A 13800-nucleotide genomic window follows, 5' to 3' on the forward strand; every position below is an offset into this window, starting at 1 on the left:
TGTAAAATTTCCTAGAAATAAATGCTTCTAAGTGTTCACACACAAAAAAAATCCAGGTTGAGGGGAGTTGGGAGGCCAATAACTAATCCATCAGCTCTCTTTTTTAATCCCACATCTCGACTTTTTTTATTCCCAAGGCCACAGCCTGTCACCATGCAGTTTATCAGCCGTCACTCCATCTCGAGGCTGGGTGACATGAGATCAATGGCCTAAAACTGTTCTCAGATCTATGGAGAAATTTATAAGGCCACGCTCCACCACGGCCTGGCTGGGCCCACCCGGGTCCTAGGACTCCAAGGACCAGGCTGCTGTGCAGACTGAATTTCCATTTCAAGAGTGGATTGTAACCCACTTGGAGCAGGCGATTTCAGGCCATTGGACACAAAGAAGACCTGAGTCACAAGTTATCTGTACTTACAGAACAATAACATTGAGGAAAGAAAAAAATAAGACCAGTCAGTGATTAAAAGTCTCTCTGCCTTGAAAAGGCTCTAGCTTCCTGTTTTAATTTCTTCTGAATCATGTGGGATTTATTAATAACAAAACCAAAAATGCAGAGCAACAGGTTTTGAGTTCTAAAAGCAGCTAACCCACTCAATTTAATTGTTTATTTTATTTTATTTTATTTTTTGCTACGTGCCCCCAGCGGGAACCGAACCCAGAACTCTCTGGTTCACAGGCCGATGCTCCAACTGCTGAGCCAAACCCGCCAGGGCCACCCAATTTATTTAACTGCAGAACTGCTGTATATGGTTTGAGCTGATTTGTGGTTCTTTTGCTCCTCACTGTAGTTAACGAAAACCTCTTCTTTCCACCATGTATTCTGTAATTGAACCTCATTCTGCCTCAAAATGCCCATGAACCATAAACAAGGTCCTAGGAGCCCGTCCACATCCACTTTCCCACTCTTTCCAACCAAAGGGCTCCAGAGAAATTCCTCCCCCCATACTGAATGCTCAAGCAATAAAGTGAACCCTGGCTCTCTGTCCACACCCCCCAGGCCATCAACAACTGTGGAACATCGTGCTCCCACCCCACCGCCATTGTCTTGAACAGACATCCAACAGAAAATACACTGAGGTGACTCCAGACTTGCTCCTGGCTGAACCCAGAGAAAAAAATCAGCTTTCTGAGCAAAAAGAAAACCCTGCCTCCCACTCCTGTCACCTACATTGTCCTTGGAAGCAGACATCCAAGAGCAGGTTCCCCGGAGGAACTGCATTCTCCAGAGGACTAGTGATGGCAAAAGCATCACCTACCTGCTCTTGCCACGCCGATGACTTCAGCGCCCCCTAGCTAAAAGAGAAGGTAAGGCTGACATACCAGGAAACAGTCCTCTGACTGGACCCGCAGAGGGCAAGTGCCTTCTCAATGCACCTCGCTGCCCTGAGTCTCTTCGGGTTCCACTGTACCACTAGCTAGTCACGGTTCTCCCATCAGTCTTTTGAGAAAGCTGCCCTTCTGCTCCCTCCCAGATCAAAGTCCACCAGTTCAGACTTTTTACTCTGCTTCCCTTCCCTGCTTACCTTTCACCCCCCCTTTACCCTAGTGCAGTAATTTTCAACCGGTGTGCCGCAAGAATTTTTAAAACATGTAACATTTGACTATTTAGTCAGGAGCATCAACCTCTTTCCTTTAGATTGTCAAATAAAAAATGACATCAGCCAACATAACAATAGCCACCCAGTGTAAATGAATCAAAATTATACCTATTTTTTTTTTGTCAGATCAGTACAAATTATATTTTTTGGTGTGCCACAAAATTTTAGTAATTAGTTTACGTGTGCCATGAGACGAAAAAGGCTGAAAACTGCTGCCCTAGTGAGCCTATTGATTTCACAGGTGACATCCTTCAACAATTCCACATTGCCTGAAGGATAAAACTGGAATTCCTTAACATGGATGAATAAAGCACCTAGCTGCTGAGAAACAACCCCAACCAGGGCCGGGGACAAGCTGCAACCGAGGTACGTGCCCTTAGCGGGAACCAAACCGGACTCTCTGGTCCGTAGGCCGACGCTCTAACCGCTGAGCCAAACCGGCCAGGGCTCGTCCTTGTGCTTTAAAAGAAGGTGATAACTAACTTCCTAAGGACCTGATACCATATCTTAGATAGCCCTGAAGACAACTTTACAAACTGCTATTATTATCCCCACTTTACAGATGAGAGAACTAAGATACAGAGAGATCAAGTAACTTGCCCAGTGTCACACAGCACACCAATGGTGATGTTCATATTTGAAGCCAAGTAGGATGATCTCAGAGCCTGCAGTCAACAGCCGTGTTTCTTATCAGGTAAAGTGGGTACCTCAGAGCATTCTGACGCACAGAACACACAAAAGGATGAGTGGCCCAAGACCTAGGAACAGTGCAGGGGTCTGAGGACCTGGTACTGGCATCAGTCCAAAATTAATTATTGAACAACAGTCACCTTCACCCCAAAATTGTTTCATTGTCTGGCTGCTAAGTTTAGATCAGGGGAAGGTGTTGCTCTGTGGTTTAGTGTCCAAGTTTGCAAGCCATTATGCCAGTATTGACAACTAAATAACAGTGGGGTCACTTTCTAAAAAATACAAAGTATTTGGAGTGTAGAAAAAAGCTTGGTTACATTTCTAGAGAGCAAATCCCAGAAAAAAAACCGCGATTTATGAATTCTAAGAGATTTCTGCAGTCTGCTTTCCTTACAGAATGAATTGGATGGCCCAGAAGATATGCTTCTGTCCTCTGCTTGGCCTAGCACTTCCTGCAAACTTCTCTGGACGGTTCAAACGATGGAGTGAGCCTGTGGAAGAAAAACCGATGGGCCCAGAACATTTTTTAAGTTAAAAGGTTAAAAATTAACCCCTCTCCCCATCCATCTTTAAGAATTACACTTTCCAGCAAAGTCTAGCTCCCTTTCCTGACAGATATAATCCTAATTAAAAATAAATTACATGCTGTATAGAACTTGAAATGGGAAAGATAATCCTATTACATATGAGAATATATCCAGATTTTCTTGCCCGCTAAACTGTGGGAGATAGCAGATCAGGCTGAGCCCGCCCATTGTCACCTCTTTGAAAACTCTCCCAGAGCCCTAATCCGTCACGTGACGCCCGTGTCAATCTCGGGGTCTGCACGCGAGTTTCACAATGTGGGCATTAGGCTCGGTAACAGAAACCCCGCTTTGCGGAGCCCGCAACATTTGCATTCCGAGAAAATGCCGGCCATTGTGGGGCTGTGTTTGTTCTTGGGATTTCGAGACAGTGGCGGGCGAAGCTGCTAACACCGAGAGAAAAGAGCTCCTTTGAGCCGGCCTAGGCCTTTGGTATGATAACAAGTCGATGTGAGCGGCTTTTGTGCGGCCGGATCAGCTCCCGGGGAGGGCGAGCTCCCCTCCCTGCCCCCTACTCCTCTGACCCTACCTCTCCGGACTTTTAGCTTCCCCTGGGAGCTGCTGTCGGCGCCGATGCGCTATTTTTAAATCATATTTCCATAATCTGAAGGCTGCAGGCGGCAGGGGCCGCAGCTCACTCAGCTCGCGTGCCTTCACACCTCTGCAGCCGGCTGGGAAAGGCCTCCGCAGCCTCCCTCGCGCTCCGCTCCTCGGCGGCCGGCTCCGCTCTCTCCTCCGGATCCCCGCCCAGGGCTCCGCGCCCCGCGCCCCGCGCCCCGCGCTGCCGGGCGCCGCCACTGTCGCGGCCACTTCCGAACCGCCGAGGCGCTGGCCGAGGAGAAAAGGCTTTGAACCTGCTGCCAGCCGCCCCACCCCCTCCTCCCGCCTCTCGACTTTTGCCTGCCTTCCCCTCCCCTCCAGCCCTCCCCTCCCTCAAAATACACCTAGTTTATTTCGGTCTTGAGAATGTGAATGATGACATGGAAGTGTTTTGAGTAACAATACTAGGTAGTTCAGATTCTCCCGCCAGGCAAATAATTAAATAATATAAACAGCTCGTGGCTGGGCTCTCGCGGTCCCGCCCAGAACGGAGGCACCGGGGAGCAGATATGGGGTCCGGCTCGCAGTCACCTGCGGCCAGGCTCTGGGCAAGTGTCTTGTCATAAGAACAGCATAAGATACTTATTCCGGGTACCCTGGCCCCACTGCGCTCGGCTCAGCAGCGGCCACGGGGCGCGAGCCTAATTCTCGGGGTTACGAGAGTAGCAGCAGGGAGGCCGCTGTCCGACTGCCCAGTTCTGAATCTGTTCGGGTCTGGGCGGGTGAGGAGGGAGGGCGGGACTCTGGGGGCGCCGAAGGTCATCGGCAGGCCCCAAGCCAGGTGGAAAAGTTGCGGGGCTCAGAAAAAAGACTGAACGTTGTTTCGGCTGCGCAGAACCCCCGAGAAATGTCTCTCAGGCGGGAGCAGAGAGAGTAAGCTATTAAATGGCAATCGGAAGAGGAAAATAGTGAGAGAGATGGCTGACAATTGGGCTCCTGTAGGGGGCGTCTCTCTTTCCCGGTTCCTGCGTGGCTGCAGTTGCCTGGCCTCTATGCTTTTAGTATTTCCAAGGCTGCAAGGTGGAAAAGGGAACCGAGAGGAAACCCCCAACTGTCTACCCCCCACCCAATCTCATAACAGCTTTTATTTATGGATGGCTAGGACTGCATTGTTTGCTCCCAGGCAAATCCAAGCACCTCCTTCATCCTCCGCCACCCCCACTGCCCACCCAGCTCTCCGATAGGTATCCCTACTCTGAAGAGACTCCTGCATCTTTTCCGAGGGGGAAAAAATACAGGACACATTCCTTCGGGTTTAAGGGATAGGATGCTAAGAGCGGGACTAAAATCAGGACTCAGAAGAATGTTTACTGAATGAAATTTGCTTATCAAATAAAACGCCTTTTTCTTTTTCTTTTTTTCTATAGGAGAAATGCTGGGAGAAAGAAAGGGGACACGAAGGGTTGGGAGGAGAGAGGTGGAGGGAGAGGCGGTGAGGAGGAGGAAGAAGAGGAAGAGGAGGTGGCAGAGGTGTGGAAGAGGAGGAGCAAACGCCTTTTTATTTAAAAATAATAATAATAATCTTCCAGTGTGTAACTTCTGTTGTTACCTTTCCTCTTTCTAATCTCTTTCCATAGCCTGCTCAATAATAAAGCTCTTCAACAAGAATCAGTAAGAATTCCTCTTGTTCTTGGAGGAATTCTTGCTTGGAGCCCTATCTCCCTGGTCTTCAGGGATACTGGAGGGGGAATACCTGTGGGGGCAGGGCCATGCCTGACCATCCCTGGAACCCACCCAGCCCAGAGTTTGGCAGTGTGGAAGCTCAACACTTTTTTAGGCAGATGGCTAAGTTCCCCCAGGTTCGTGCCAGGTTTCAACATCATGCTGTGATTTTGTTCTTCTGGAACTGGATGAGTGTTGCTTCCCAGAGCGGCCCTATTAGAACAGAAAGAAAATCCTCTAAATAGGCGGAACAAGGCATCAGGAGGGAAAGTTCTCTAAATGCACTTTAATACGAGCCGGGTATTGTGTGGAATTCAGCGCCCATCACCGTTTAGCCAGAGAGTTATGGCAGTGATTGGGGATGAATGGAGGAACATAATGGATACATGTGGCGTTTGCTCATTATATTCAAGTTAGCCCAACTCCACTGTGGAAACTGTTCAACTTTCTCTCCCCTTAGCTTGTCACAGTGAAATAATACAGACATTGGGGCCTCCAGTGGGATCGCCTGCCACGCCATTCTATTTCCACTGCTAACGAGGGCTTCATAAGCCTTTGATACAGTCTGATCTTTGAAACCTTTCCAAATCTCCTCAAGCTTATGCTAAATCCTATTTGGAACTTTTTTTCCTTGCCTGCTAGCGCCCAGGACTTAAGAAAGCCATTTGGACAGTGACATGCATACTAACACATCGCAGGGCTCTTTTCTGAAAGAGAAGTGGCAATTCTGATCACCTTGGCTCACACGAGCAAAACACAATTGCGTATACAAATTTGAATAAAATCAATTTTCCCTTCTCCTTTGGGCTCCTTAATCGAGAGGCTATTCAGGGCGCCGTGGGAAGCTGGGAGAGAAGGCGAGCAGCGCCTCACTGAACAGAGCAAGTCTGTGGAGAAGGGTCCGCGAGCACTTGGAAGTCTCCGAGATGCAAAAGACAGGGAGTAGGTGGGGGTCCCGAACTACACGGGCGAAATCCCATCCTGTTTGCTCTTAGATCGCGCAGCCGGCACCGGAGGTTCCGGCTCTCGAGGGGCACAATAGATAAAACCTGTGCCAACTCCTCTACACGCAGAAAGGGGAAAGAAAAGGGAGTTAAAGAAACAAAGGAAAGATTCCCTAATTTTCCTTTCTTGTTTTCCCCTCTAAGCCTTTCCACATTAAAGGGATTGTCAGAGGCTGGCGTAGGAGCGGTGCGAGGACGAGGTCGCCATTGGCTGCCTGGCTCTGGTGATTTGCATATCGGCTGCGATAAAAGCGGAGGCGGCGCGCGGCGGCGCAGCAGATGCGAGGAAGAGGGAGGGAGAGGTGTAGAGTGAGGGTAGGTCCGCCTCGCGTCCTCAGAGCCCGCTGGAGCCTTGGAGCTGCAGCTTGCAGACTTCTCCCCCACCGGGCTGGCAAAAAGCGTGCTCCGAGGAGCGTGGGACTCCCGTCCGGACCTGCAAACCTGAGAGGAATCTTTTCTTCAGCCTTTTGGAATAACACTTGGAGCTAGCGGCATGAGTCCTGTAAGGCGGGTGGGTAGCCCCTGCCTTTTACCTTTGCAACTCTTCAGCCTCTGCTGGGTACTCTCAGTGGCCCAGAGCAAGACAGTGCGATACAGCACCTTCGAGGAGGACGCCCCTGGCACGGTCATCGGTACCTTGGCTGAGGACCTGCATATGAAAGTGTCCGGAGATACAAGCTTCCGCCTGATGAAGCAGTTCAACAGCTCGCTGCTGCGTGTGCGCGAGGGTGACGGGCAGCTGACCGTCGGGGACGCGGGCCTGGACCGCGAGCGGCTGTGCGGCCAGGCCCCACAGTGCTTGCTGGCCTTCGACGTTGTCAGCTTCTCGCAGGAGCAGTTCCGGTTGGTGCACGTGGAGGTGGAGGTGAGGGACGTCAACGACCACGCACCACGCTTCCCACGGGCCCAGATCCCCGTGGAGGTGTCCGAGGGCGCAGCCGTGGGCACACGCATCCCCCTGGAGGTGCCGGTGGACGAGGACGTGGGCGCCAACGGGCTGCAGAGCGTGCGCCTCGCGGAGCCACATAGCCCCTTCCGCGTGGAACTGCAGACTAGAGCGGACGGCGCCCAGTGTGCTGACCTGGTGCTGCTGCAGGAGCTGGACCGCGAAAGCCAGGCCACCTACAGCCTGGAGCTGGTGGCCCAGGACGGCGGCCGCCCGCCTCGCTCTGCTACGGCCTCCCTCAGCGTGCGCGTGCTGGACGCCAATGACCACAGCCCGGCTTTCCCGCAGGGTGCCGTGGCCGAGGTGGAGCTGGCAGAGGACGCTCCAGTGGGCTCGCTGCTGCTCGACCTGGACGCCGCTGACCCCGACGAGGGCCCCAATGGTGAAGTGGTGTTCTCCTTCGGCGCCCGCACCCCGCCCGAGGCGCGCAGGCTTTTCCGCCTCGACCCGCGCTCGGGACGCCTCACCCTCGCGGGACCCGTGGACTACGAACGCCAGGACACCTACGAACTAGACGTGCGGGCGCAGGACCGTGGCCCCGGGCCTCGATCCGCCACCTGCAAGGTCATCGTGCGCATCCGCGACGTCAATGACAACGCGCCAGACATCGCTATCACCCCGCTGTCTGCCCCGGGCGCGCCTGCCGCCTCGCCCTTCGCCGCCGCCGCTGCCGCCGCCGCCGTTCTCGAGGGGGCGGACACGACCTCATCTACCGGGCCCGGGATGCCAGAGGGTAGTGCTATCTCGCTGGTGCCAGAGGGGGCGGCGCGTGAGAGCCTGGTGGCTCTGGTCAGCACCTCGGACAGGGACTCAGGCGCCAATGGGCAGGTGCGCTGCGCCCTCTACGGGCACGAGCACTTTCGGCTACAGCCGGCCTACGCGGGCAGCTACCTGGTAGTGACCGCCGCATCCTTAGACCGCGAGCGAATTGCCGAGTACAACCTGACGCTGGTGGCGGAGGACCGCGGTGCGCCCCCGCTACGCACCGTACGGCCCTACACAGTGCGCGTGGGTGATGAGAATGACAATGCTCCACTCTTCACGCAGCGGGTCTACGAGGTGTCAGTGCGCGAGAACAACCCGCCTGGCGCCTACTTAGCCACCGTGGCTGCCCGGGACCCAGACCTGGGCCGTAACGGCCAGGTTACCTACCGGCTCCTGGAGGCTGAGGTGGGCCGCGCTGGGGGCGCCGTGTCCACCTACGTCTCAGTGGACCCGGCTACCGGGGCTATCTACGCGCTGCGCAGCTTCGACTATGAGACGCTGCGCCAGCTCGACGTGCGCATCCAGGCGAGCGACGGCGGCATCCCTCAGCTCTCCAGCAGCGCCCTGGTGCAAGTGCGGGTGCTGGACCAGAACGACCACGCACCGGTTCTGGTACACCCGGCACCCGCCAACGGCTCTCTGGAAGTGGCAGTCCCCGGGCGCACTGCAAGGGACACTGCTGTGGCGCGCGTGCAGGCCCGGGACGCGGACGAAGGAGCTAACGGGGAGCTGGCATTCGACCTCCTGCAGCAGGAGCCGCGAGAAGCCTTCGCCATCGGCCGCCGCACGGGGGAGATCGTACTCACCGGCGATCTCTCGCAGGAGCCGCCGGGCCGTGTGTTCCGGGCGCTACTGGTCATATCTGACGGCGGGCGTCCCCCGCTCTCTACTACTGCCACAGTTAGCTTCGTGGTAACAGCAGGCGGCGGGCGTGGGCTGGTGGCTCCCGCCAGTGCCGGGAGCCCAGAGCGCTCTCGCCCACCCGGCTCGCGGCTCACGGCGTCGGGGCCAGCGCTACAATGGGATACGCCGCTGATCGTCATCATCGTGCTGGCCGGGAGCTGCACGCTGCTGCTGGCCGCTATCATCGCCATCGCCACTACCTGCAATCGCCGCAAGAAGGAGGTGCGCAAAGGGGGGCCCCGCCGGGAAGAGCGGCCCGGGGCGGCGGGCGGCGGCGCCTCGGCTCCTGGCTCCCCGGAGGAGGCCGCCCGGGGAGCCGGGCCCAGGCCCAACATGTTCGACGTGCTCACCTTCCCTGGCAGCGGCAAAGCGCCATTTGGCAGCCCCGCGGCCGACGCGCCCCCGCCCGCGGTCGCGGCGGCCGAAGTGCCGGGCTCGGAGGGCGGCAGCGCCACGGGGGAAAGCTCCTGTCACTTCGAGGGGCAGCAGCGGCTCCGCGGCGCGCACGCCGAGGTGAGGCCTTCCTTCGGCTGGGCGCCCCTCTTCGTGCTCCGCGAACAGACTGGGGGAAGAGACTGGAGGGGTCTGGGTGGGTGTGCACGATAAATGCCTAACCTGTGGCACATTTTTTGTTTGTTTTGTTTCTTGTCCAACCCTCACCCCCGCTTCCCCCATTCCCTGCTGCAGCCCTACCGTGCCTCCCCTGGCTTCGGAAAGGAGCCGGCGCCCCCTGTGGCGGTCTGGAAAGGACACTCTTTCAACACCATCTCTGGCCGAGAAGCAGAAAAGTTCAGTGGCAAAGATAGCGGCAAAGGGGACAGTGATTTCAACGACAGCGATTCTGACATCAGCGGGGACGCTCTGAAAAAGGATCTAATCAACCACATGCAGAGTGGTGAGGACTCTTCTTTCCTGCCAAGTTCAGCATTCCTCCTCTTTCTCCCCTTTTGCCATTTCTTCCCGCCTCTCAATCTCTGTTCCCAGCCCCACTCCCTCTTCCACGCTTTTTCCAGCCCTGGAGTTTCGAATCCCCCGCAGGCCTCATACAGTCAATTTTAAAATGCACGGCTGAGGCTGCTCCACCACTTGAATTTAGCACAGCCCCATCCTGCTGGGCAGAGGCAGGAGTGATGCTCGCTATCTGCTTGCAGGAAGCTGAACCAACTTGGTTGTTAGGTGGCTTTGCAGGAAGCAATGTCCCTTTCAAATCTTGAATCAGTGGCATTCATCTTCATACAGGTTTTCTTTTCAGCCACCCTAACCCTGTCATTATAAAGACGGAGGCATGCCTATCGCAGTAATAATCATGCTCTCTCCCTTTCTCTTTTGTGTTAGGACTGTGGGCATGCACGGCTGAGTGCAAGATCCTGGGCCATTCTGACCGCTGCTGGAGCCCATCATGTGGAGGGCCCAACACACATCCTTCAGCTCACCCACCAGCCCAGATGTCAACCTTCTGTAAGAGTACGTCGCTACCTAGGGATCCTCTGCGCAGAGACAATTACTACCAGGCCCAGCTGCCCAAGACAGTGGGGCTGCAGAGCGTCTACGAGAAAGTGCTGCACAGAGACTATGACAGGACGGTCACTCTGCTTTCCCCTCCTCGTCCTGGGAGGCTCCCAGACTTGCAGGAGATTGGGGTGCCCCTCTACCCATCCCCCCCTGGCAGGTACCTTTCCCCAAAGAAGGAAGCCAATGAAAATGTGTAACCCCATGCTGCATGATGTCTTCACACATATACAGGTCACTCTGAGAAATCCCTAAGTTATTGACCAGTTTCAGTGTTGTATATATAAATATGCAAGATGTGCCTTAAAATGAAGTTGTTGGAAGCTATTTCCAATCACATTGGTACTGTTTGGTATTTGCAAACAAAAATGTAGTTAATGTAATTTTTATGAAATGTGTCGTATTTAATTTTTCTTATGCTATTGACTTTAATTTCACTTGCAGCTTGCCATTTTCTTAGTGTTTTTAACCTGTACATTGTGTAATGTAATGTTTGTATATAATGAAATTTTGTTATATTTTTATATAATAAAAGCTAAAGTGGAAGTTATTGCCAAAGGAAATGTCTATAAGACAAAAAGCAAAACATGTTGGAATTACTTATTGGAAATTTATCTTTTACCTGAAACAACCTAGTGTTTGAGAAGTTTTGCCTTGCCAAGTATAACTTGTATATCTTGAGTCTGTGGTAGATTTCAAGTTCAATGTTATTTAATTACATTTGGTTTTCTGTAAACCGTGTCACTTATAAGCACAGTAATAAAGGATTTGTCATGTGTTTGAAGAATCTAATTGCTTTTCATAAAGTTGCCTACAGTCAGACATCCACGAATAATTTGAGTACAAGCATTAAACCTTCGATGGACTAATTATTTGGGCATTATTAATGTTCACAGCAATATTAAACCTGTGGGATTCAAATATTGAAGGGCCTTGTCCAAGTATTAAAAACATTTGTTGCCCTGGCCAGTTTTCTCAGTGGTTAGAGCATCGGCCTGCAGACTAGAGAGGCCCCGGTTTAGTTCCCGCTAAGGGCACATACCTCAGTTGTAATTTGTCCCCAGCCTCGGTTGGGGTGGTATGGGTGGCAACCACTCCATGTGTCTCTCTCACATCGCTGTTTCTATCTCTCTCCCTCCTGCTCTATCTGAAGATAAATGCAAAAAAAAAAAAGGAAAAGAAAAAATCTCAGATGAGGATAAAAAAAAAGTAAAAATATTTGTTGATTTTTTTAAACATGTGCATCTCCATAAATGTTAGGGACTCTAAAATTTCTGCCCTTGCTTATTCACTCAACAATTATTTATGAAGCATCTACCATCAAGTCAAGGAAAGCTTTCTGGGCTGTTCATTCACTAATTAAACATCAGTAGAGCTTTTACTAACCATAGTAATTCTTAGGAGTGGGGCTCGAGGTTAGGAAGAAGTCCCACGGCATTCTTAGCATATTAGGGGTGTTAATATAAAAAAGACACACAAATTTATGGCTGAAATGACATGATGCTTAGAATTTGCTTTAAAATTTGCTATATGAAATAAGGTTGATAAAATATTGATCACTGTCAATGTTAGCATGGGTATGTGGGTGGGCGGCAGTAATTATACCAATCTATTTGTGTGTTTGTGTTTAAAAATGTACAAAATGGAAGGTTTTCAAGATCTATGTCTTATACTCTATGCATTCATTTAATTTAAAATTGAAATGATAATAGAGCTAACATTTACTGAACAAGCTTTTATATGAGCGAAACTCCTTGCAAAGCACTCTGCATGGATGGTCTCCTTTACTCTTCAGTCTATCCCCATGAGATGGAAACCATCATTTTCTCCATGTCACAGATAAGAAAGAAAAAAAAAAAAACTGGGACACAGAGAAGTTAGGTAAAATGCCCCAAGTCACAGAGCTAATGAGTGGCCAGGATTGAATTCAAACCCAATTATTCAAGACAAGAAAATAAAATGAAGCAACAAAAGTTTTTGCTTTGGCCCTGGCCAATATGGCACAGTTGGTTGGATGTCATGCTGTGCACCAAAAGGTTGCTGGTTTGGTTCCTGGTCAGAACACATGCGTGGGTTGTGGGCTAGATGCCTGATGGGGTGTGTGCAAGAGGCAGTGAATCATGTTTTGCTCTTACATCTATGTTTCACTCTCTCTCTCCCTCTCCCGTCCTCTTGCTCTAATAAATCGAATTTAAAAAAAATAAAAGCTTTTTGTTTTGTTTTTTAACTTGAAAGAAACAAAGTGCTAGGTGGAAAAGTCCTGATGCATTGTCTTTACTGCCTGATTCTTGTGTAGCTCTTTATATTTATAAAATGCCTGTGTTCCTTTATTACTAATTATAGAGTGTGCGGCACTGTAATGAACAGAGGAGCCCTCAAAGCTGCCTGTTGAAGTCACAATGGAAACCAGTGGTGGCTCCAAGCTGAACAGCAGGGTGGGCATACACAAGTGCTTTGCCACCCACGGCAAAGATCGGTGGTTTCCACAGGCAACTGAGCTGAACCTGTGCTGACAAGCTCAGACTGCCCAGACTTCAGGCTCTGAAAGGAAACATTGGATGTGGCTGGGTTATCAGCTCCAGGACGGTGCTGACCAGGCCCCAGGGGAGCAGACTTCCCATTCTAACATCTAAAGCTTTATTCTTGGGCAGTCCTACCAATCGCAGAGCAGAAGAATCAAGAGTCCCACCCTGCCATCTAAAAGTGTCCAATCTCTGAAGTTGTTTGCCTGCTTTTGTCCTTCTAAAGTAAAATAATGTCATTGTCATTATTTTATGTTATACTGTGCAAACTATTTCATTATTCCAAAAATTTAGTTTTCAAAACCTCTATGACTGTCTGGCCAATGTGGCTCAGTGGTGGAGCGTTGACCCATGCACCAAGAGGCTGCCAGTTCGATTCCTGGTCAGGGCACATGCCCAAGTTGTGGGCCAAATCCCCAATGGGTGGCAGGCAGAAGGCAGCCAATTGGTGTTCTTATCAATGTTTCTATCTCTCTCTCTCCCTCTACCTTTCTCTCTCTCTAAAATCAATAAAGAAAAAAAAGACCTCTATGACTTCACTGTCATCTTTTTCCTTTCGAAAAGTGACCCTGAAAAGACCTTATTTTCGGAATACTATGCAACTATAATGAAGAAAGATCTCTTATCCTTTGAGACAACATGGAGGGAACTGGAGAGTATTATGCTAAGTGAAATAAGCCAATCAGAGAAAGACAAATATCACATGATCTCACTTATTTGTGGACTATAATGAACAAAATAGACCAAGAGACATAGAAGTAGGGTACAGACTGACAAACCTCAGAAGAGGGGGATAGGGAGGAGAGAGAAGAGATAAACCAAAGAACTTATATGCATGTATGCATAACCAATGGGAATAGACAACAATGTTGGGGGGGGGGGCGAGATTGGGAAGAGGGTATCAATGGGGGGAAAAGGAGAAACATCTATAACAAAAATAAATTAATAAATAAAAAATAAAAAGACCTTATTTTTGCTGGGAATTTATAAAATATTGATCACACAATTCAGTCC

The 13800-nt window shown here is 50.9% G+C and overlaps 1 protein-coding gene across 2 annotated transcripts; it reads left to right on the forward strand.

The window, feature by feature from the left end:
- Positions 1 to 6437: 6437 nt before the first annotated feature.
- PCDH8 (protocadherin 8) lies at positions 6438 to 11216 on the forward strand. Of its 2 annotated transcripts, none has more exons than XM_036250148.1 (3): positions 6438 to 8977; positions 9443 to 9650; positions 10091 to 11216. In XM_036250148.1, exons 1-3 carry the CDS (start codon positions 6635 to 6637, stop codon positions 10462 to 10464), a joined length of 2925 nt encoding a protein of 974 aa, XP_036106041.1. In that variant the 5' UTR covers positions 6438 to 6634; the 3' UTR covers positions 10465 to 11216. The 2 variants fall into 2 exon arrangements, with proteins under 2 accessions (XP_036106041.1, XP_036106040.1); XM_036250147.1 differs by having other exon boundaries at positions 6438 to 9268; positions 10091 to 11051.
- Positions 11217 to 13800: the final 2584 nt, after the last annotated feature.

This window comes from Molossus molossus, unplaced genomic scaffold (genome assembly GCF_014108415.1).
Source record: "Molossus molossus isolate mMolMol1 unplaced genomic scaffold, mMolMol1.p scaffold_m16_p_9, whole genome shotgun sequence".
NCBI lineage: Eukaryota > Metazoa > Chordata > Mammalia > Chiroptera > Molossidae > Molossus > Molossus molossus.